Consider the following 24,274-nt stretch of genomic DNA (forward strand, 5'->3'; position numbering starts at 1 on the left):
TTGAATTTTCCAAAGAGCCATTCTAAAAGGGGAGAAATTAGCACTACTTAATCCAAATCGATTTATAAATCGCAATGCAGAACTACGATTTATAGATCGTTTATGCAATTGAACAACGCAAACAAATGCGATTCCAACTATTACAATTAGGGGTCGTTTGGTAGGATGCATTAGATAAAATAATGCATGCATTAGCTTTGTGTATTAGTAATACTTTGTTTGGTACACTTTTTGAACATATGCAATAGTTAAGCAAGTATTAGTTATACACTCTATTTGGTATTATCATATGCATAACTAATGCATAAGAAACCATGACATTAATAATGAAATGGATTTTAATGCATGCATTATCTTAGTTAAAGACAAATTTGTCCTTCAAAATTTATGCTTGATTAAAATATGTTATTATATTAAAGCAAGTTTGAAATAATCCAAGAAAGTGATAAATAAAATTATGTCCCTAGTAAATAAATAAATACTTTGCATATTTTTTTTATAAATAAATATTAAGTTCTACACTACAATATATGTAGACAAATTAAATAATTTTTTATAACCTTTTTATATAGAAACATTCCTCAACATATGTTTTTTTTAAAAGATAAAGTAATAGACCGATTATGAGGGTATTTTTGTAAACAAATAATTCTTATAGAAATTGTGCAATGCATTAATACATTAAACCAAACAATAAATAAGAAATATCTCAGCATAACTAATGTCAGCATTACTAATACATAATATTCAGCATTATTCTTATACAGTCTACCAAACGACCCCTTACGCTTCTCTTTCGGCTTTAGTACCAAAAGTTCATTTCGAAAACAACCAATAGAAGACTGACCTCCACCCTCAGAGGTCAACAGTCAACAACCCCTCTCCCCCTCCCCCAATACTCAAACACCTTTCTCAGTGTTTTTTTTTTTAATAATATTCCTCCCAAATCCTAAAAATTCAATTCCACTCTCCATTTTTTTCATAGTGAATTCAACAATGGTGAAATTTGAACTGGGTTACACGTTTTTGTTCCTTTTGATTATAATTGGAAGTGCAAGTGGAGGAATTGAAGGGGTAATTAAAGTGAATTACAAGTTTAGTGGTTCTGAACGGACTCTCAGTGCCCTAAAAGCCCATGATGATAAACGCCATCTCAGACTTCTCGCCGGCGTCGACCTTCCTATCGGCGGCACCGGCCGTCCTGATTCCGTCGGGTCTGCCCTTTTTATCATACCCGTAATTTTTGTATTTAGTGTGTACTTCAGTCTTATATACTTGTACTTTAGTGCATGTTATTTATGCCTGTTAGACATATATACTCTCATGGGCGAAGCCACCTTTAGCAAAGGGCGCTGAAAAATTACGAAAAATTACACTGTGTATATAAGTAAAATATTGATTTTAGATATATAAAACCTATATTGAACACCCTTTGTCCGAATTTTTTTCTTCTTCTTTCAAGTTTGAACATCCTTAGAAACATTTCTGGCTTCGCCACTGTATACTCTAGTCTGTTAGTTTGATGTGTTGTACTTTGGACTTTACTGCTAGTACTGGTTTTGCCTGACAGTGCGAACAATTTTTTCACCATCAGTGTAATTTAACCTGTTATAGTAAGTTATTTACCATGTATTATAGGCTATCAATGAATGCTTAATGACTAAGGTTACTTGCAATTACCTTCCAAGTGGCCTGATTGGGTAAATAGTTCTTATACTGCACAAAACTTAAACTCATAAATTGATTGTTTTGGTTTGTGGGAATAGGATCGGGTGTGCGAGTTTCTACCTAATTTCATAGTAGTTAATTTGCTAAGATAAGCTACTTTGAATTACAGAGGGAAAGGAAATATTAACTTATGGTTTTTTCTAAAGTTGAGTTGAGTTTAGTGGCAAAACTTGCTAGTCTTTGTAAAACAGAAGGATAATAGTTGTGCCCAAGGGTGTGGTGTAACAAATGCGCGGAGACAAAACAAACTAGGTGATTCCTTCCTATCTGCCTAAGTCTTGGTGGGTGGTAATATTTACCCGGTGGAAAAGTCAAGGTACTCACAAGCTGGCCCAGATACCACCGTCATCCAAAAAAGAAAAAAAGAAAGAAGGATAATAGTCTGGATCGCTGAATTTAGCATTCCAAATCTTTAGTGAACTATTGTACCGTTTTTGGAAGAGGGGAACATAATTCGTAATTCAATTAGTGAATTGTGTTAAGTCGGCACTTACTTGATGGTGGTTTTGCTTGCGTGTGAATTAAGTTGTACCTTACTCTAATGCTGGAGTGTAGCTGCTTGAGCATATAGTGGAAAAGCTACATGCTTTAGTCCAGGGTAGCTCGTCATCTTACCGAAGGGCCAACTGCTGGAGAATATATGTTTCCCTAGTAATGATATGATAGGCATATGTGTGCTTATTTTTTTTTTTTTTGTGCATGAAAAGTTTTTCTTAAATATGTTAATAGAAACTTGATTAGTGCTTTGCATTTTGAATTTCTTGTTGACTTGACGAATATCCTGGAAGTTTTTGGATGATTTAATTCATAAGTATGTAAATGTTTGGAAAAAGTCTAGTCATGCAGTGATATTAATTTTGAAGAAGATGGGTGATATCGAATAATCTTGTGCAGGTATGGAAGTCCATGCTTGAATAATAGTATTTCAGTCCTAAGGCTAACGAAAATGGTTCTTGAATAAATTGAAGAATGATCCATGGATTTTTTGTGCAAGTTTCAGTTTGACGCAAACTAATATTTTACATAGCAAAATGATCTGGGAAACACTTACTGTTTTACCATCTTGGGTCATTTTAGGCCTGCCAGTATAATTGTAGTCTGATTTTTAATATATTATAGGCTTTACTATGCCAAGATTGGGATTGGAACACCATCAAATGCTTATTATGTGCAAGTGGATACGGGAAGCGACATAATGTGGGTTAACTGCATCGGATGTGATCAATGCCCCAGAAGAGGATATCATGGTGTATGTTTCTTATGTTTTTGATTGTATATCCTTATACAGCTCTCTGTATATGCTTGCTCCCAGAAAAAAAGTAAAAGAAAAGATATCTGTCATGCTCTCTTCCTCCATTTCTAATTTAAATGTTTTTTTTGGGCAGCTGGAGCTAGCATTCTACAATCGAAAGGATTCTCTCTCTGGTAAATTAGTTTCTTGTGGACACCAGTACTGCAAGGATGTCAATAAGGGTTCAGTATCAGGATGCTATGGTAACACGTCATGTTTTTTTAGTGAAACTTATGGAGATGGAAGCTATAGTTTGGGCTACTTTGTGGAGGACGTTGTTCAATATGACCAGGTTTCTGGTGATCTCCAAACTAAATCATCAAATGGAAGTGTAATTTTTGGGTAAGATATATGTTGGATGTACTCTGAGAACAAGAAAATTCGTCAATAGCTTGTTGAAATCATATAATTCTCAAATGAAACTTGATGTCTAGGTAGTTGAAGGGGAAGTCCTAGGAAGAACATGGTATCATCTTAGGGGTCCGTCTTATTCCGTTTTCAGTTTTTCTTATTGATGCCCGTATTGTCTTCTATATTCTAGAATTATTCACAATTTGATCTTGATTTGGCTTTATTTTCCTTCTTTTCAGAGCAGAAGTAAATTAAAACTTTACTTTTTCAGCCTTTCAGGAATCTTGAGATATTTCTAATGGGGCTGCAGGGGATAAGAAAGAGGGGAAGTAAAGGAGAGAAATGTCAGTTCCCTGGTTTAGCTTAAGAAGTATGAGATAGAGTTCTTTGATTGCACATTTCTCCACATTCTCTTTTCTTGATTTCATCTCTCGATTCACTTTTTTAATTCCTCTAAAAGCAGAAACACAGGAATCTTATCTAATTGCTCCTAATTTCACCAAATAATCCCATCTTTGAGTTTGGGTAAGGGGATACTTGGGGAAGTGAATCAAATAGTCCCTCTCTCCCTATGTGAACTAAATGCAGTCTATGTGACAATGTCTTGACAAACAGTCAATCTGTTGCTTTAGGTGATGCGAGGGTTCCTCACTTATTCTTCTCTGGCTGGAGTCTTTTGACTCTATGTTCACTGTTTCATGACTGCGTCTCAACCCTTTCTTTTTAAGTAGCAGTTCTCAGCTCCATTCTTGATAAAGTTCTATTTGGGTGCTTTCTTATCTTCTTTCTCCAAGTTATTGCTAAGTGCACGTGAAACGAGCTGCACCACTAGAACAATGTAGAAAATATTTCACCAGCCTAGATCTAATGACATTACGTTGCCTGATAATTTAAGATGCTTTCATTGTTTCCGGAGATTGGAAACAATGAAAGCATCTTAAATTATCAGGGTGGAGAATATTGAATCTCTAGCTCAGTTTTTGAATTGTAAGGTTGGCGCTCTTCATAATGGTTACATGGGCTTGTAGGAGCTTCAAACAAGGATCAACCAGAATGATATCCAGTACTGTGGAGTGTCTAAAAGTGACTTGAAAGTTTGAAATTAGATACTTGTCCACAGGAGGCAAGGAAGTGTTTATTCAGAGCACACTATCAAGCATCCCTACATATTTCATGTCTGTTATATGCACTAGCTAATGTCACAGAAAAGCTGTAAAGATCCCAACGAATTTTTTTTATGTGATTCTTAAGATGGGGCAAGAACATTCCAATAGGTGAGGCGGGAGATTGTTACATCTCCAAACTGATGGGTGGGCTTGGGGGTTAAAGACTTGAGGATTTTCAATAAGGCCTTATTAGGGAAATGTTTAAGAAGGTTTGGGATAGAGAAGAATGCTCTATGGAGAGAGGTGATAGTGGAGAAATACGGGGTTATGGAAGGGGGCTAGAGGATAAAATGTCACTATGCCTTTTGGATGTTGGTGTATGGAGGAATATATTCCAAGGGGTGAGAAGAGTTCAACAGTAATGTGTCTTTAAGGGTAGGCGATGGCAGGAGGGTAAGCTTTTGGGGACATAGGTGGAGTGGGGATATCACTTTGAGACTCACTTTTCCTAACATTTACAGAATTTCATGCCAGAAGGAAATGACATTTCAACGAGTCAGGAGGCTACAAGATAAAGATGTTCTGGGGATTTGAGATTTAGAAGGAACTTGTAAGCAGAGGCGGATTTAGAATTTTAAGCTTATTGGTTCCTACAACGATCTCAAGTTAATACACATAATAATTGGATCAACGACGTGGGTTCCAAGTCCAAGCTAAATATTCTTATACTTTTAATGAATTTTTAGTATAAATATGGGGTTTACGCAAAAGTTATTGGGCTCACGGGAACCCGTAAACCTTGCATTAGATCTGCCCCTGCTTGAAAGATTGCGAGGTGACAGAATGCCAAAGCTTGGTTAAACACAAACAAAGCAATTTACTGGATTTCCGTGATGTTTGGAGGCAGGGGTCGAGGAATAGTGGTGTTTATTCTGTAAGTCTTATTACGAGAAGCTATTGGTTTGAGAAGTTTGCATAGCCTTACCTTTCGGTTTGGATTCCTAAGATGTTCAGAAACTTGCGCTTTTTTACCTGGCTAGCAGCAAGATGGGCGATCTTTACAGTTGCGAATCTGACTAAGAGGAAAATTTCCAACATCAGTTGGTGTTATATGTCTAAGGGCTCGGTGAAGACGTGGATCACCATCTTCTACGTTGTTTGGTAATATCTCGTTTATGGTGGGAACTTCTGAGATGGTTTGGTGTACTTTAGGTGATAGCGAGGCACTGTGAAAGAAATGTTATTCAGTTGGAATTTTGGTAAAAGGAGGATAAGACGGAGGGCATGGAGGGTTTGCCCCACTAGCACTAATGTCGTTCATTTGGAAAGAGGGAAATAGGAGAGCTTTTGAAGGGGTAGAGATTGGTTTCGCACCGTTGAGGAATAGCCTTTTATCTGCATTTTGGTGCACCCATGAGGTCCCTTTATGTATATAAGGTTGGGCGTTCTTTCTAGAAAATCATGTTTATTTTTTGTAGGGTTTCTACCTTTTGGTATACTTCTTGTACACGGGCTTGTTATCTTCTTTTTGTTTTGAAACTGTTGTACATTCTTATTTGGACCCCATGATTGTGCTTTGATTGGGTTGGGATCAGGTGTCACATTTTCTATTAATTCGTTTATTGCATTTCCTCCTTTTTTTTCTCTTGGGATAAGTTTATTGACATTCTTCCTCTTGTACGCGCAGGTGTGGGGGTACACAGTCTGAAGATCTAACTTCCTCGGATGATGCTCTTGATGGGGTTCTGGGATTTGGGAAATCAAATACATCCATGCTTTCCCAGCTGGCTTCATCTGGAAGAGTGAAGAAAATGTTTGCACATTGCTTGGATGGTGTGAATGGTGGTGGTATATTTGCCATTGGGAACGTTGTTAAACCGAAAGTAAACATGACGGCATTAGTACCAAACCAGTATGTGAATTGTCCTACTAGGTTCTAATTTATTTTAGTAGTTTTAATGCATATTTTCTTGTTGGCTTTTAATATTTCAACCACCAAACAATTTTAAATGGCCCAATGTCTACCAGTAGCATTTTCCTAGGAGACCAATTCTTTTAGTTTATTATTTTTAAGTCTTCAACTTAAATTTTGAAATTATGTCTGTCATTGATTTGCCTCATTTCAGAACCTAGCTTTCTCTTTCAAGGCTTTGATGAGACACCTTCCTTATTCCTATTCATCAGAGAAGAAAAATAGAGGAGCCCTTATTTTACCATAATTTTGCATCATAGTTTCACTTCAGAAATTCCGAGTATATAATTATATCGATTTTGAGTAATATCTAGGGACTTGTAAAAATCTTTTTCCTGGAACTGGCTTATTCCCAGACATCCTGTTCTACTGGAAAATATAATTAGTTAAGTCATTTATTGTTGTCCATCCTCTGAGTCCTGATGTCTTGGTTCTCGTTTAGAGTCAGAATGACAGAGTTATAGAATGTAAAATTTAGCTCTTCAACTACTCTAGAGAGGGTCCTGTCTGTGATAGAATACAACAACAACAAAACCAATATAATCCTACAAGTGGGGTCTGGGGAGGGTAGTGTGTGCGCAGACCTTACCCCTAAAACATGAATTATTTGTATGGTGAACAATGAGCTTGATTCATACATTTATTACTGTTGAAGATATAATTAAGTAAATAAGAATGTACGTTCCCTTTAACAACCTAAGCTTTTAGATGAGACAGTCACACGCTTCAACATGATATTAGAGCAGGCAAGAGGTCTTGCGTTCAAGTCTCACTACCACCAATTGTCAAAAGAATTTTCACGTGCTTTCTTCCATAAAACATATAATCAGGTCCGCACACGAGGAGACGTTGAAAACATAATGATGTAAATAAATGGTACTCTCTAACAACTTAAGAATTTAGCTGATATGGTCACACACTTCAACACAAAGACGAGTTAATATGGGGCAGTAGTCCTAATTGTTTATGCTATATGTCTTTGTGTATGTTTTCATTCCCGCAAGTAGATTCATTGTGGTCCTTTTTGCGGGAGTAGAGAGCTATTTCACTAAAAGAACTTATAGCTGTGGTCGAATGATTCTTGTGCGTCATTAATATTCTTCTATTGTGAACCATGTTCCTATGTTCCTTCCGAGGAATGCCCTCTTTACTGGAACTATTTCATGGATCTCAAAATCTCCTATACGTGCAAGTAACAATAAATGAACTCACTTGATATAGCTTCAGTTATTAACATAGTCAATCTTTTTACCTTTTTTTGGGTTAATCTCTCTGTATATCCATCATATAACTTGTCTATTAAAAAACTCTTATACAATTGGTCTTCCCGGAAAATTTCACGTCTTTTCAGGTTTTGTTTTGTAATTCAGCATCACATATTCTCTGCCCTTTCGGGGTTGGGGTAAGGTCTGCGTACACACTACCCTCCCCAGAACCCACTAGTGGGATTTTATTGGGTTGTTGTTGTTGTTGCTATATTCGTTGCCCTTTACTTCGGCATATCAAAAAGAGTTTAATGCTTCATACTGACATGATCCTGAAATAACTTAGGCAACACTACAATGTCAATATGACAGCCGTTGAAGTTGGTTATCAAATTCTAAACTTTTCTGCTGATGTATTTACAAATGGAGAGAACAAGGGAGTTATAATTGACAGTGGAACAACATTGGCTTATCTTCCTGAGGTGATTTATGGACCACTAGTGAAAAAGGTAGCCAGCTATCTCCCTTACTCCTTTTTGGAGGTCAATTAGTTTCTTAAATGAATCATAAATGTTGGAATTTGAATTTCAGATGTTCAATCTAAAAGTTTGAAACATTTGTATTCTTTTAATTATTGTTAGATACTCTCCTGGCAACCTGATCTGAGATTACGTACAGTTCATGATGAGTATACGTGCTTTGATTACTCTGGAAGGTATGGTGCATACTGAGGGAACTTAGTTGTTTGCTGTGTCTATAGATGATATGAATTTATTTTATTCTTTGTATTTTGTTCAACAGGTAGATACTTCATGCTTTATGCTTGTTTATCCAGAAACAGTAGCATTTGGAGTCGTTCTGCTCTTACATGTTATATTGTACTTCTTGAGATATAATTCATAAAGATGTGGAATTGTTTACCATTCTATCCGATTAAAGAGATATTGGCTACCATTTTTATCTCGAGATAGAACTGTCACTTCATAATTACGTTAATGCCAAATTGATTATCTATTTTAGTGGAAATAGGACGGAAATGGATGCATTGTTCAATTTTACTTCTACCTTTCAGTCTTGTAACCTGATCTATTTGTAGTCCATTAATTTGCCTGAATTTTTTTAGCACTTCTGGGGTATTAGAATAGCTATCATTTTCATTGTATATTGATCTGTTGAACATGCACCCACTTGATATAAGCTGCTGCGGCATTTAGTTATTTCATCTTGACTGTTTCATCACTAGTCAAGAAAGAAAAAGGAACTAAAGATAAGAGAAAAGAATCTACTAATATGCAGGACTCATTCACCCCAGTGGTCAATGCTGAGATGAACTATGTTAATAAACCAGATCCTTAATTTTCTTTTTCTTGCTTTATTTCCTTTTCTTTATATGTAATGCTTCGTTCTTGATTGTTTCTCTTCCGTCTATTACAGACTCCTGAGCCCTTCAGATTAACTGATTTGAATGTAACTCTTGCTTCCAACTTGCAGTGTTGATGATGGATTCCCTCAAGTTTATTTTCATTTTGAAAATTCTGTTTCTTTAAGAGTTCGTCCACATGAGTATCTATTCCCCTATGTAAGTATCTTATCTTTTGCAAATCATCTTTTTAGCCAGTAAAAAAGTATCAATTTTTCCTTTTTCCTGGTTTAACTTAGTAATTTTATGACTTTTGGAGTCTTGTCTATTTAGAATGGAGTTGGCGAGTAATTATATATGTAGAAAATGTAAAGCTTAAAATCAAATGTATTTGTTTGCTTAGTTTTTGGTGCAACATGACCTTGGCTAATTTGTTAGAAGCCCAAGACACGATTGACTTTGTTAGCTTCTACGATTCTGTGCAACCTGTAATGACCCCAATCTTTTGGATGTACTTTTGACTGGCATTCTCTTTTTTCCAGTTTACATCAATAAAATTTGCGATCTTATGTATCCAAAAAAAAAGTGTAGCAGTTGTCGGGCCATAACAAATTGTTGGAAGGATAGACTGCCAATTGTTTAGCATTGAATAATTATAAAGCAGTAGATGTGCATTTGTTACTTAGCTGCGAAATAGGTGGAAACTTCCCTTTTATCATCTGGACATATTTGAGTTATATGATGTCCCAGCAATCTAGGTAGATTCCATGTTTCAATCTTTTTCCTATGTAACTACTGCAAATGAAAACAAACAATTACTCTGACGCATAGGTTCATATGAAACTTCTGCTGACATACTACAACAAAAACAACAACAACATGCCTCAAGCCCAAGCTTGTTGGGGTCGTCTGTTGACATCCTCTAAGAAAAAATCCATCCTCCAAATCATCATTGCTACAATGATCTTCGCCAATCAAAAAAGAAAGTCAATAATCAATCTTAAGAAAATGGACGTTGGACCTAATTCAATCTGAAAAACTAGCTCGTGATGTGAGGAATTCTCCATGATCATATGAGGAGACAACAACATCCTCTAAGAAAAATTTCCATCCTCCAAATCATCATTGCTACAATGATCTTCACCAATCAAAAAAGAAAGTCAATAATCAATCTTAAGAAAATGGACTTTGGACCTAATTCAATCTGAAAAACTAGCTCGTGATGTGAGGAATTCTCCATGATCATATGAGGAGACAACAACATATTCTCTCAACAATGTGAGACACTTAGGCCTCATTTGTTTTTTTTTAAGATTAAGACGTCAATCTGAATACACATCTGAATATCAAGATGTGTATTAAGACTAAGACATCTAAATCTGAATACACATCTGAATATTAAGATGTGTATGAAGATCTGAATACTAAATGATTAAGACTGTTTGATTTTTAATATCTTAATGTATAAAATTTATCTTTATTTGAAAATTAATAAACATAAAATTCAAATGAAATACTAATTAGTCTAATATTCTATCAATAAAATATATAATCTTTTTAAAATATAGTAGTTGCTGATGGTGAAGGCTAACGGTGGTGCTTGTGAATGCCGACTAGAGACGGTGGTTGGTCGTAGGTTTGGTTGATGGTAGTGGTTCAGGGTAGTAGCTAGTGGGATTAGCAGTGGTGGCGATTATGATTGAGGATGGTGGTAGTGAGGAGTGATAGTTAATAATGGTGGGTGGTGGTGGTAGTTGTGATTGAGGAAGGAGGTGGTGGGTGGTGGTAGTTTATAATGATGGGTAGTGTCGGTTATGATTGTTGGTGGTGATGGGGTGGTTAGTTGTGGTAGTTGAGGTGGATGAGTGTTTGTGGTTGGGAATGATGGTGGTGGGAGTGGTGCGGATGGCGGGTGGTGGTAGTCGATTTTAGTGACGGCTATGATTGGGAATTATGGTGGTTGAGTATGGTGGTGGTGGTGGTGGTGGTGGTGGCGGCATGGTGGTAGTTGATAATGGTAGGTGGTGACGATAATTAATAATGAATATGAATGATAGCATCTTAATGAAATTAAGTCTCTGTTATGGATCTTAATCATACAAACCTATTCAGGCCCCATTAAGTGGTTGTGAAGTAAAAAAAAACAAACATACTTAATGATTAAGATCTGAATAATTAAGATTCAGACTTTAAAAACAAACGCACTTAATGTCTGAGATCTGAATGACTAATATTCAGACCTCCATTAAGTGCAAACAAATGAGGCCTTAAATTCCCCCTCCCGTATCTCAAGTTTAGTCATTTAGAGGGCTGCGTATGATTTTGGCCAAATATGGACTAAAGCAACCCAAAAAATTAGCTCGTGAGGTAAGGAGACAACAACTCACTCCTTGAACTTAACAAATATCAAAGAGAGATGAGTAAAATATAGATATATGCTCGTCTTCTTGACTAAACAATCATCTTTCCTGATTTTAAGAAAAGTTTCTTCTTATTACTGCACTAGTTGAAGAAAGTAGTTCTGGTTATGATATACCAGTAGACGACATGCTGTGAATGTAATGTGAAGGACATCCAAGCAGCATATATCCAACAAACAAGCAGAAAATGGGCGAGCTTTGAAGCGCTTTAACCAAATTATATCCTCATATTTTCAGAGCCAAAGTTTGTTGCCCATGTTTTCTAAGGTGTAAGCATGTATTATTCTCTTTTTTGGGATAATGACATGTAATCTCATGCTTTTACTCTTCATTTTCTTTGATGATTCATTAAAACCTCTTTTTCTGCAATCTCAACCTCAAAATTTGCAAAGTGTTTACAAGTGGAGCTTCTTGGTCCTTAGGGAGGTTCTTGGCCCTTTGCAGTATTCCTTCTCTGATGTCAGCTATTGAATCTTTTAGTACTTATGAGTATCTTGTTTGGATATCTAGCTTAATGCATTTTAAGATAGTTTCTCTTTTGCTTTTTATAGATTGTAAGATTTTGAAATTGCAACACTAACTTAGCAGGAGATGTTCATTACATTGGTGAGTTGGTTTAGTTTAGATAATGAGTTTGTATTATTATGACATGAGGTAATTTTTGAATTGAAATTGGTTGCCACCCAGTTTTTCTTTGAATTTAGCATTTATAGTTAGAAATCTTCACTCACCAAGTCATCTGAAGTTGGAGGCTATCGCCTTCCGAGTCGAAGCTGAGATTGCTGTTTCAGGGATTCTATTTTTACTGCTGTGCCTTTTATCTCCTATCAAATTGGGTGGTGAAAGTAGTAATATTTGGCGAATCAAAGTGGGATTGTTCCTTTTCTATATAATTTCCCCTCTTTCCACCTGCCATTTCATTTCATTGTTGGTCATGCTTATTTATTTTTGTTTGAACACAAGAGGATATTTGATTTCTGCACGTTTTTTAGGAAGATTTATTTTGCATTGGATGGCAAAATAGTGGTAGTCTATCTCGGGACAAATGGAACCTCACGGTTTTTGGAGGTGTGTTTTTCCTACTTATGTTTATTTCGTTTTGATTGCAAATGCCAAGAGTATCAAATTGTTCAATTGCCTTTGGACTGGGGAAAATTTAGGTTTAATTTCCCTTCAGTTTGGCTGCAGAGGAGTAATAACTCCGGAGTACTTCTATGGTTGCCGTTGGTGACTGCTTCTTTAATTCCATTGTTCTGTATTTCTGTTTCACTTACGTATTTCTGTCATTCTCCTATTAGGTTCAACGGCTAATAGTTGCACGTTGATGACGTACTTAGGCTTGTGTTATTTGCACACTGTTGATGTCATTTTGCAACACAAAGCACCCCAATGTTTTGGGGAACTCATGCTCTTTAAACATCCATCATTATCAACATCATCAATTTCGCTAGCTAACTAATGAATGGGAGACATTCGCCCGTAGCAATATCACTTGTTTTGCTTCATGGTTACAGAAAAGATTGGTGGAAAGAGAATGCCCACATATGAGATCTAAACTGCTGTCTGTTGTAAAACCTGCCAACTATTGATATCTTAAACTAGCACGATTTTGCAAAGGGAGCTATCTCAACTTTATTCTTCCTCCGTCCCAATTTTTGGGGGTATTTCTCTAGACATAGTATTCAATAAAGAACGGAGACTTTTGATACATAAGCTAAATGTGCATAAAAAACCAAAAACTACCTTTAGTACCAAATTGTTTCTTTGCATCAAGTGGGGCCTACAACGAGATTTTTCTTTTTGAGACTGACAAAAAAAAAGAGTGCCAAACAAATTAGATACAGGAAATAAGTATTTTGACATTGTATGGAGTAGTCCTTGTCCATTTGAGTGTACTGCATTTAACCCTGGGTGTAAGTCAAAGTGGTACAAAACCTGGTTTTTTGTTTTTGTTAATTGCTGTGATAATCTGATTAAAAATGCATGTGAGTTCTTTTAATCATGCTCTTATGTGTCCTTGGATCTCTCTGAACTTGAAGATAATATTTGCGGTAAACTTCTGGTTGTGCTTGCAGATTTGGTTCTCTCAAATAAGCTAGTCTTGTATGATCTTGAGAAGCAGGCTATTGGTTGGACTGAATATAACTGTAAGTTGTATCAGTTTGATAGCTAAAATTATGTATTGATATATTGCATTTGAATGTTATGCTTCTCTGTTGTGTTAACTTCTGTTGAATTTGAGCGACTGTGCCCATCCTGAAGAATTTTTCTCCAATCAGGATAGTTTATCCATTGAGTAATCTGCTGGTCAAAAGATTAACAATTTTAGTGTTACGGATTTTTAGCTTCTTTTTTTTTTTGGGGGGGGGGGGGAAATTTTGCTACTCAAGTGTTCATGTTATGATAAGTACCGCGAAGAGAAAAATAATCATGCCTTTTGAGTTTTGACAATGGGATGGGATGTTGGTAATAGTATACTTTCCCTCATTTCTCTAGGTTGTCCCTGGTATAAATGGTCTCATTACATTATGATGATACTGCTTCCTGGATCTGATAATGTAATTGAAATTTGACATAGAACCTGGCTCTTTCAATTGACCTGAATACACATGATCTCTCGAAGTCAGTTTCATTATGATGAGTGCCCTGCCACTACGGGGATCATCATCTCTACTAATATCATTAATTCCTTTACATATGAACAAACTGAATGATGCTGTATGCTGCTTGAAATTTTGAGTTTAAAGAGATCTATTTTATTGTTGCCCCCACTGTTCAGTCTGAGTTTTTACTCATCAAAATCTTATCTGTGGTTCATTACAGGCTCATCAAGCATTGGATTGAAGGATGAAATTACTGGATCAGTACATTTAGTAGGTGCTCACTCTCTGTCAGGTGCTTCTAGTTTGACTGCTCAAATGGCTCTAACCTTCTTGTTATTAGTAGCTCTGCTGCACCATTCTCTATTTAATGGGCAGAGCTGACATGAATATTAGCTCCTGGTACTCGAATCGGGATAGGAAGCATTTAATATTGAAAGGGATTCTTCAAGTATTGACACAGCAAAGCAATCCACTGAATGTCAAGTAGGGTGTGCATATTTTACATACAGGATTGGCTGATGATAGGAAAACTAAGATACTGAACACGGGACGGTGCCTTTTTGTTTGTTTTATAGAACAATTACTAGACCACTCCATTTTTGCATGAAGTTGGGTTGTACGTTACAAAATGCATAATGTAAATAGATCTCTGTATATATATAGTTTAATTTTGATCCTCAGGTTTCTTGACAAACTAAACACTTTTTGTTGTTGAGTTGTCTTCTTATGATATCTTACTTATAGTTTGAGTTGTTTGAACATTCTTTTCTGGTATAAACTGCATTATGCTTAATGGAATAGGGTCGTGACTGCTGAGTAGGGGTAAGGTCTGCGTACACACTATCCTCCCTAGGCCCCACTTGTGGGATTCCACTCGTTGTTGTTGTTTGAAACTAGGCCGTGACAAACACAAGTTTTACTGCATTTTACAGAAAATCCTATACCATGTCGTAGCTTTTCAACCGATCAACTAGGCATCCACGGCACAGCCCTACCCACAACTGCAACTACTGGCGCTTCAAAAGACTTAGATTCTAAGGGCGCCACTGAAAACTTTTTTTAAGTCCTATAATAGCGAGGTGTAAGCCTCGAAAGCCTTTGGTGTTTCGGTAGGGCGAGCAGCCCTTAAACCAAAAATGTGATTGTGCAAGAGAGATGATCATAAGTACAAGTTAGGCCTGCTAACTTGATCTGGATTTGGGTTAGTAAATTTTCGAATCCCACACATAGCGGAACTTAGTGTAATTCTTGGACTTCACACATAGCTGAAGGTTGAATAGTGACCTACCCTTGACCATTGGATAGATCTTACTCATGTAATTCTTGGACATTGGCACTCGATTTTTCCACTAAAAAGTACTTCAACAAAAAGAAACTTTCTGTGACATAAATTCTAGCAGCTTTAAGTCATTATCTCACAAAATACCTTTGACCAAGAAATAAATACATAAAAAATTAATGGCTTAATGATGTAATATTCCATTATCTAGCAGTCCCGAATGTGGGGTCAATCATATCATATCACACAATAAGCTGACAATATGTGTTGCTATATTAAAGCCGGTTTGGCCAAGTTTTTTTTGGCCAAAAGTACTTTTTTTTGCCAAAAGTACTTTTGGCCAAAAATTAAGGTGTTTGGCCAAGCTTTTGGAAGGAAAAAAGTGTTTTTAAGGAGAAACAGAAGCAGTCTTGAAAAAGCAGAAAAAAGAACTTCTCTCCAAAAGCATTGTTTTGAAAAGCACTTTTGAGAAAAATACACTTAGAAACAGTTTTTTAAAGCTTGACCAAACATTAATTGCTGCTCAGAAATACTTTTCAAATTAATTAGCCAAACACAAACTTCTTCTCACCAAAAGTACTTTTGAGAAAAATACTTTTGAAAAAAAATATTTCTTGAAATAAGCTGATTTTTGCAGCTTTGGCCAAACGGGCTATTATAATTGAATACATTATTGAAAGATGTATATATGTGGGGATAGAGAAAAGACTACTCATGACTCATAATGCCTTAGCTAGAGCTTATCTGGCCAACATTTTTTGGTATAATAGGTATGAGACATGTGGCATATGGTTACAAGATATACGTGTAAAGAAAAAATGGTCATACTATATGAAATTGTGTAATTTTGCTTTTCGTTAAACTTTTCTATCTACTATTAACTTCCCCTTAAGAAAAAGTCTCATTTATGTTCTCGACACTAAAACCAACTAACCATAGTAAAAACTTGAAGGATAAATTGAATATTTTCTCTTTAAGTAGATATATATGTGGAATTCGCCGATTTCACCAGGGAGTTACGTTAATGATAATAACAAATACGGGACGATTTGCTAATTAACAACACAACGATATAACTAGACCAATAGTACATGGACAAATTTGGACGTTTTATCATTTTAAAATTAAGTTAGAGGTAATAATCATGTATTTGTTTTATTTATACCTAACTTGGTTTGTCGTTTTCAGGCCATAGATAAGCATCAAAATGTCCATTTTATCAATAGTTGTTTTCCCTGCCAGCTTCGACCAATTTTAGTTTGAAATGTTCCAAGCATAAAACTTGTATTGTGTTTTTGTTTAAAATATTAGTGTTTAAATTAGCGGGGCGGCCCGACGAATTTTGTGGCCTAAAGCTAAATTTTATGAGGGGCCTTAATTTTTTCTAAAAACAATTATTATTTATTTGAAGTCTATTTTCTTTAGCTTTTCTTAGATACAAATTTGTTAATAATTTTCTTATAATCAATAACTCCTAATAAATATTTCTCAATTGATAATATAGTTAATCCATTTAACCTTTTTGTGACATTGTTGATCTTAGGTAAGTTTGGAAAACTTCATTCCGCTGAAGCAACAATAACACGAGTTATTAACATTATTCCACAAGTAATTTAGACATTTGAAAAAGAATTAAATTTTTTTATTTTATTAAGCGTATCAATTAAACTGATATCTTCTAATTGTACTATTTTTCTTAATACTTTTGTCAACAAATAAATCTAAACTATTAAACACGAATTGATTGTTATACTTTAAAGAACATTCAAGATTAAGACAATATTTTTTCAAATTTCAACACCTAGTGATCTTAGTTTTTACCGCCAAATAGAAAACCAAAAATATTTTCATATGCTGCTAATTGTTCAAATCTATTTTGAAGTGAAAAAATAGCCTTGTCTATTATGTATAAAAGTAATTAACTCTAAAGTACTCAAAGATTTTGAGAATTTATTACCAACATTCACATCAATTTGTTACTTCCTATATATCACACGTTTCTTACGAAATTCGGGCTCGATATTCATTTCAAGTGTAATTTCCTTGGTAGAATTCATAGCAGTTGCAAATCCTTCTTATCTATTTTTGTTAAAGAAAGAAATTAAATTTTTTTCACTTTATATAACATAGTTTATTAGGTGTAACAAAAAATAGAACCCCAAAAAATATGGGGCCTAAAACGGTTGCTTTACTTACTTTATGGAATGGCCGCCCCTGTAAATCAGTAAGCCTGTAACTATGAGAAGAATTGTTTTTTGCTTTTAATACTTAATATGGAAGGAGGAAAAACTCATTACAGTTTTAATAAAAAAAAGTCATATAAAATATTGATGGAATCTCACTATAAAATGTCAGGAAAAAATGCATGCATACCATGTGTTGTTGTTAACTAAACTATATAACGTCAAGATAATAAAAATATGCAATATATTTAACTAATTAACTACACAAAGGAATTTAATATCGAGTATATTATATTTAAAACAATTAAATTGTCGTCTATATTATATTGCCATTTCATAGTATGACCAGCTGTAAGAATGTTTGTCAATCAATACAACTCAACATTAATTATCCTTTCACTATCCAAGTTTTCATTTTCGATTCTTATATATCTACAACAATCTCTAGAATTAGTCAATTACTTCTTTGGTTAGCTAGCTTATTACACCTACCAATAGTCCTTTTACCCCTTCTAAGTTTTTTTTTCTTTTTCTTTTTTATTTTAGGTCCAAGATATAGGGGAAAGGTAATGGAAATATTTTTGTTAAGAATATATCATTAGTAGAACTGCAACCTTTTAAGACATTCATATTAATTTTAATTTGCATACGCTTCGACTAATTCATATTACTATTTTCCTCTCGTATATGTCACTCTGTTCATAAAACTTAGACAGAAGAAACTCAGGAAGAAATTACCTATAGCGATTTTTATCTCTACCGACAATTTGTCCTTTTTAGTTGTCTTTCTTTTAATTTTCTTTCAAGTGTAATCAGGGACAGCTCTAGAGCATGAAGAGCGGATTCACCGGAACCCAATAACTTTTGTTCATATTTTGTATATATACTAAGAAATTCATTAAACACCTACAAATATTATATTGTGAAATCATAAACTATTGTACATTAATTTGAGATCGTTGTAGAAACTCGTTAACTTTAAATTCCGAATTCGCCTATTTGTGAAGAGTAAGGAGGTAATTGACCATTTGATGTACATCTTCTTTATATAACGATAGCTATTATTATGTGATGCTTTGTGAGTTTGAGTCTCCCCAAGAGCAAAGTGGGAAATTCTTGGAGGAAAGAAAGTCGGGGGTCTATTTGAAAACAGCCTCTTTACCCCAGAGTAGGGGTAAGATCTGTGTACACGCTACCCTCCCCAGACCCCACTAAATGGGATTATACTGGGTTGTTGTTCTCCCCAAACCCCACTAAGTGAGATTATATTGGTTGTTGTTCTTGTTGTCACTAGATGTGAAAAGAGAGACATGAGGAGAGAAAACAAGTACTCATTTGATAAGTAATTGGGGATCGTTGATGTTATAAAATAAAGACTGTAAAGTAAAGACAAGTATAGAGAGAAACTGTTATATTATTCGAATTCAAACTGATGTACATAATGAATTGAAATCTCTTCTATTTATAGAAGAAAGGAAATTGTTGTGTAAGCTGCTACTATACCAAATATGGATAATCTTCTACTGAGAGCAATGTTTATCCACAACGGAGTACTGAAAGAATAAGCTTATTATACCTGATATGGATAATCTTCTACCGGGGGTAATGTTTATCCATAACTGGGTACTGAAAGGATAAGCTTATTATACCCGGTATGTATAATCTTCTAACGGGGGTAATGTTTATCCATAACTGGGTACTGAAAGGATAAGCTTATTATACCCGGTATGGATAATCTTCTACCGGGGGTAATATTTATCCATAACCGGGTACCGAAGTGATAAGTTTCTTCAGGAAGCTTATTTCCAATAGAGTACTAAATAGATAAACATATTTACGGTGGAGTCCCATATGGATAAGCTTCTTCAAGAAGCTTATTTACAATGGAGTACTAAATGAACATCCATAATATAATATATTTATAACACTCCCCCTTGGATGTTCATTAAAAAATAATGTGCCTCATTAAAATCTTACTAGGAAAAACCACGTGGGAAAAAATCCCAGTGAAGGAAAAAAAGTACACATATTTAGTAAGACGCATTGCTAGGTGCCTCATTAAAAACCTTATAAGGAAAGCCCCATGGGAAAAAATCTTATTAAGGGAAAAAGAGTGCATCGCGTATTTTACTTCCCCTGATGAAAACCTTGTTTCAAATATTTGAGTCTCCGCATTCCAATCTTGTATACCATCTTCTCAAAAGTTGAAGTTGGCAAAGATTTAGTGAATAAATCTGCTGGATTATCACTTGAACGGATTTGTTGCACATCAATGTCACCACTTTTCTGAAGATCGTGTGTGTAGAATAATTTTGGTGAAATGTGCTTCGTTCTATCTCCTTTTATAAATCCTCCCTTCAATTGGGCTATGCATGCAGCATTGTCTTCGTATAAAATTGTGGGTCTTTTCTCACATTCCAAACCACATTTTTCTCGAATAAAATGAATTATTGATCTCAACCATACGCATTCCCTACTTGCTTCATGAATAGCTATTATCTCAGCGTGATTTGAAGAAGTAGCAACAATAGATTGTTTTGTGGAGCGCCATGATATGACAGTACCTCCATATGTAAATACATAGCCGGTTTGAGATCGAGCTTTATGGGAATCAGATAAATAACCTGCATCTGCATAACTAACAAGGTCTGCACTATCTTTGTTAGCATAAAACAAACCCATATCAAGAGTTCCCTTTAAATATCGCAATATATGCTTAATCCGTTCCAATGTCTCCATGTAGGAGAAGAACTATATCTTGCTAGTAAATTAATAGAAAATGATATGTCAGGCCTTGTAGCATTAGCAAGATACATTAGTGCACCAATTGCACTGAGATAGGGTATTTCGGGACCAAGGAGTTCCTCGTCCTCTTCTGGAGGTCGGAACAATTCCTTATTCACTTCAAGTGATCGAACAACCATTGGTGTACTCAATGGGTGCGCTTTGTCCATGTAAAAGCGTTTTAAGACCCTTTCTGTATAGGCAGATTGATGGATAAAGATCCCGCCTGTTAAATGTTCAATTTGCAGACCAAGACAAAGTTTTGTCTTTCCAAGATCTTTCATCTCAAATTCTTTCTTAAAATATTCAATTGCCTTTTGGAGCTCTTCTGGAGTTCCAACAAGATTTATGTCATCAACATAAACAGCAAGTATAACAAATTCTGATGCCATTTTCTTTATAAAAATACATGGACAAATAACATCATTTATGTAACCTTCTTTCAGCAAATATTCACTAAGGCGATTATACCACATGCGCCCAGATTGTTTTAAACCGTACAAAGATCTTTGTAATCTGATTGAATACATTTCCTGAGATTTTGCTTCAGGCATTTTAAATCCTTCAGGGATTTTCATATAAATTTCATTATCAAGTGAACCGTACAGATAAGCTGTAACTACATCCATTAGATGTATTTCAAGCTTTTCATGTAGTGCTAAACTGATGAGATATCGAAATGTTATGGCATCCATAACAGGTGAATATGTTTCATCAAAATCGACTCCAGGTCATTGTGAGAATCCTTGTGCAACAAGGCGAGTTTTGTATCTTTTAACTTCATTTTTATCATTCCTTTTTCGCACAAAACCCCATTCATGACCAACTGATTTTATACCAGCAGGTGTTTGGACTACTGGTCCAAAGGCCTCTCTTTTAGCAAGTGTCTTCAATTCCGATTGAATTGCCTCTTGCCATTTTGGCCAATCAGATCTTTGTCGACATTCTTCGACAGATCGAGGTTCAAGATCCTCACTATCTTGCATAATATTAAGTGTAACATTATATGCAAAAATATTATCCACCACTATTTCAGATCGATTTAAATTAATCCCATCACCGATCGAACTTATTAAAAGTTCCTCACTCACATGAGCTTCGGGTTCATTGATTTCTTCAGGAATCTCAGAACTAATTAGATTTTGGGTCTCTTCAGGAGATCCCTTCATAGTATCGTTTTGATCATTTGTCGATTTTCTTTTTCGAGGATTTCGATCCTTAGAACCCAAAGGCCTACCACGCTTCAGGCGTGCTTTAGGTTCACTAGCTCTCATGCTAGTAGATGGTCCTACTGGGACATCAATTCGGATAGGCACATTCTCTGCTGGGATATGTGACTTAGTTATCCTTTTCAAATCAGTAAATGCGTCTGGCATTTGATTTGCTATATTCTGTAAATGGATGATCTTCTGGACCTCCTGATTACATATAGGGGTACGGGGATCAAAGTGAGATAATGATGAAACTTTCCACACAATTTCTCTTTTGATTTCCTTTTTCTCTCCCCCTAATTGTGGGAAATTTGTTTCATCAAACCGACAATCTGCAAATCGAGCAGTAAATAAATCTCCTGTCAATGGTTCAAGATAGCGAATAATAGAGGGTGATTCAAACCCAACATATATTCCTATCCTTCTCTGTGGTCCCATCTTACTACGTTGTGGTGGTGCTACTGGCACATATACAGCACATCCGAAAATTCGTAGATGAGCAATATTTGGTTCATGACCAAAAACTAATTGTGACGGAGAATATTTATTATAATGTGTCGGTCTGAGACGGATAAGTAATGTTGCATGCAAGATAGCATGGCCCCAAACAGTAGTGGGCAATTTTATTTTCATAAGTAGTGGTCTTGCTATCAATTGCAGGCGTTTAATAAATGACTCTGCAAGGCCATTTTGAGTATGAACATAAGCTACAGGATGTTCAACTTTTATCCCAACAGATAAACAATAATCATCAAAAGTTTGAGATGAGAATTCTCCAGCATTATCAAGGCGAATAGCCTTTATAGGATAATCTGGGAATTGTGCCCTTAATCGAATTATTTGGGCTAATAGCTTTGCAAACGCCAGGTTGCGAGATGATCGTAGGCACACATGAGACCATCTTGAAGATGCATCTATTAGGACCATAAAATATCTAAACAATTCACTTGGTGGGTGAATAGGTCCACATATATCCCCATGTATACGCTCTAAAAAGGCAGGAATTCAATATCAACCTTCATTGGTGATGGTCTAGTGATCATTTTTCCTTGATAACAAGCATCACAAGAAAATTCGTCATTTGTAATAATCTTCAAGTTCTTTAATGGATGCCCAGAAGATAAAGTTGGTAACTTTTCTACAATGCATTTCTGGCCAGAAATATTCTTTGTAATACAAAGATATTCCCTGTTTATTTCATCTATTGTCTCAACATGATACCCATTTCGGCGGATATCTATAAAACTCAACAAGTTTCTTCGGGACTTGAGGAGAACAATGCATTGTCTATAATAAGTTTTGTTCCCTTAGACATAAATATTATGGCTCTTCCGGAGCCTTCAATCAAACTTATATTACCAGAAATTGTTGAAACATTTGCTTTTTCCTTATGCAAATAAGAAAAGTATTTCTGATCGTTGAATATGGCATGAGTTGTTCCACTATCAATAACACAAATATCTTCATGATTTGTCTTTGATCCAAACATAATTTGAGGGTTATCCATATTCTTCAAAATAACATAAATAAAATATATTATAGTAAACATCATTATCAAAGCATAACTTTTATTTATGTACAACAATTACATAACCATACTATCTATTACAAACAACAAAAATTAAAATATTTACATTTCTACAGATTCACTACCGATTACATGACTTGTTTCTCCTTCTGGGAGTGCAAAGTAATCAGCTACATCCAAATGCATGAAGTCTAAATTATCTTCAGAAATAAAATTTGCTTCAGCATTTTTCTCTGTCTTCTTCAGGGAGGCTTGATAAAGCTCAACCAGGTGCTTTGGCGTACGACAGGTACGTGACCAGTGCCCTTTTCCTCCACATCTATAGCATGCATTTTCTGCATTTGGCGCTTGCACCGCTTCATGCTTTTGTTCCTTCCTTTTCCACTGCTGGTGGTGAGGAGGCTTCTTTGGTGCATTATTATTACCATGATTGGGGTTTCTTCCCCGACCACGGCCATGACCACGACTGGGGCCACGACCTCTTCCACGTTTAGCTTGGTGGAAGTTCGTCTCATTCACTTTAGGGAATGGACAAGAACCAATAGGTCGGCTTTCATGATTTTTCATTAATAGCCTATTATGTTGCTCTGCTATAAGAAGATGTGAGATAAGTTTAGAATACTTTTTAAATCTCATCTCTCGATATTGCTGCTACAGGAGAATATTCGAGGCATGAAAAGTGGTGAAAGTTTTCTCCAACATATCATGATCAGTAATATTATCACCACATAATTTCAATTGGGAAATAATTCTGAACATAGCATAATTATACTCACTGATAAATTTAAAATCTTGTAGCCTTAGATGAGTCCAATCATAACGTGCCTGTGAAAGAACGACCATCTTCAGGTGGTCATATCTATCTTTCAAATTATTCCACAGTATGACTGGATCTTTAATAGTGAGATATTCTATTTTTAGGCCATCATCAAGGTGATGACGTATGAATATCATTGCTTTGGCACGGTCTTGGTTTGATGCCTGATTTTTATCCTTGATGGTGTCTGCCAGACCCATCGTATCAAGATAAATTTCAACATCAAGCACCCAAGACATGTAGCTTTTGCCCGATATATCCAGGGCTACAAATTCAAGTTTAGAAAGATTTGACATTATTTAGGAAAAGAAAGTTCTTACCTCTAATACTTTCAAAGTATTTGCTCGAGATGTCAGAGTCCCCTGCTGATAACGTGTTATAAAATAAAGACTGTAAAGTAAAGACAAGTATAGAGAGAAACTGTTATATTATTCGA

The 24,274-nt window shown here is 35.5% G+C and overlaps 1 protein-coding gene across 2 annotated transcripts; it reads left to right on the forward strand.

The window, feature by feature from the left end:
- Nucleotides 1-804: 804 nt before the first annotated feature.
- LOC107802751 (aspartic proteinase 36) lies at nt 805-14,713 on the forward strand. 2 transcript variants are annotated; one of them, XM_075256870.1, is made up of 10 exons: nt 805-1,214; nt 2,848-2,977; nt 3,114-3,361; nt 6,164-6,388; nt 8,000-8,162; nt 8,295-8,368; nt 9,145-9,232; nt 12,426-12,501; nt 13,509-13,580; nt 14,257-14,713. In XM_075256870.1, the coding sequence occupies exons 1-10, from the start codon at nt 997-999 to the stop codon at nt 14,415-14,417; spliced, it is 1,455 nt and encodes a 484-aa protein (XP_075112971.1). In that variant the 5' UTR covers nt 805-996; the 3' UTR covers nt 14,418-14,713. The 2 variants fall into 2 exon arrangements, with proteins under 2 accessions (XP_075112971.1, XP_075112972.1); XM_075256871.1 differs by lacking the exon at nt 12,426-12,501.
- Nucleotides 14,714-24,274: the final 9,561 nt, after the last annotated feature.

Source organism: Nicotiana tabacum, chromosome 7 (assembly GCF_000715075.1).
Source record: "Nicotiana tabacum cultivar K326 chromosome 7, ASM71507v2, whole genome shotgun sequence".
NCBI lineage: Eukaryota > Viridiplantae > Streptophyta > Magnoliopsida > Solanales > Solanaceae > Nicotiana > Nicotiana tabacum.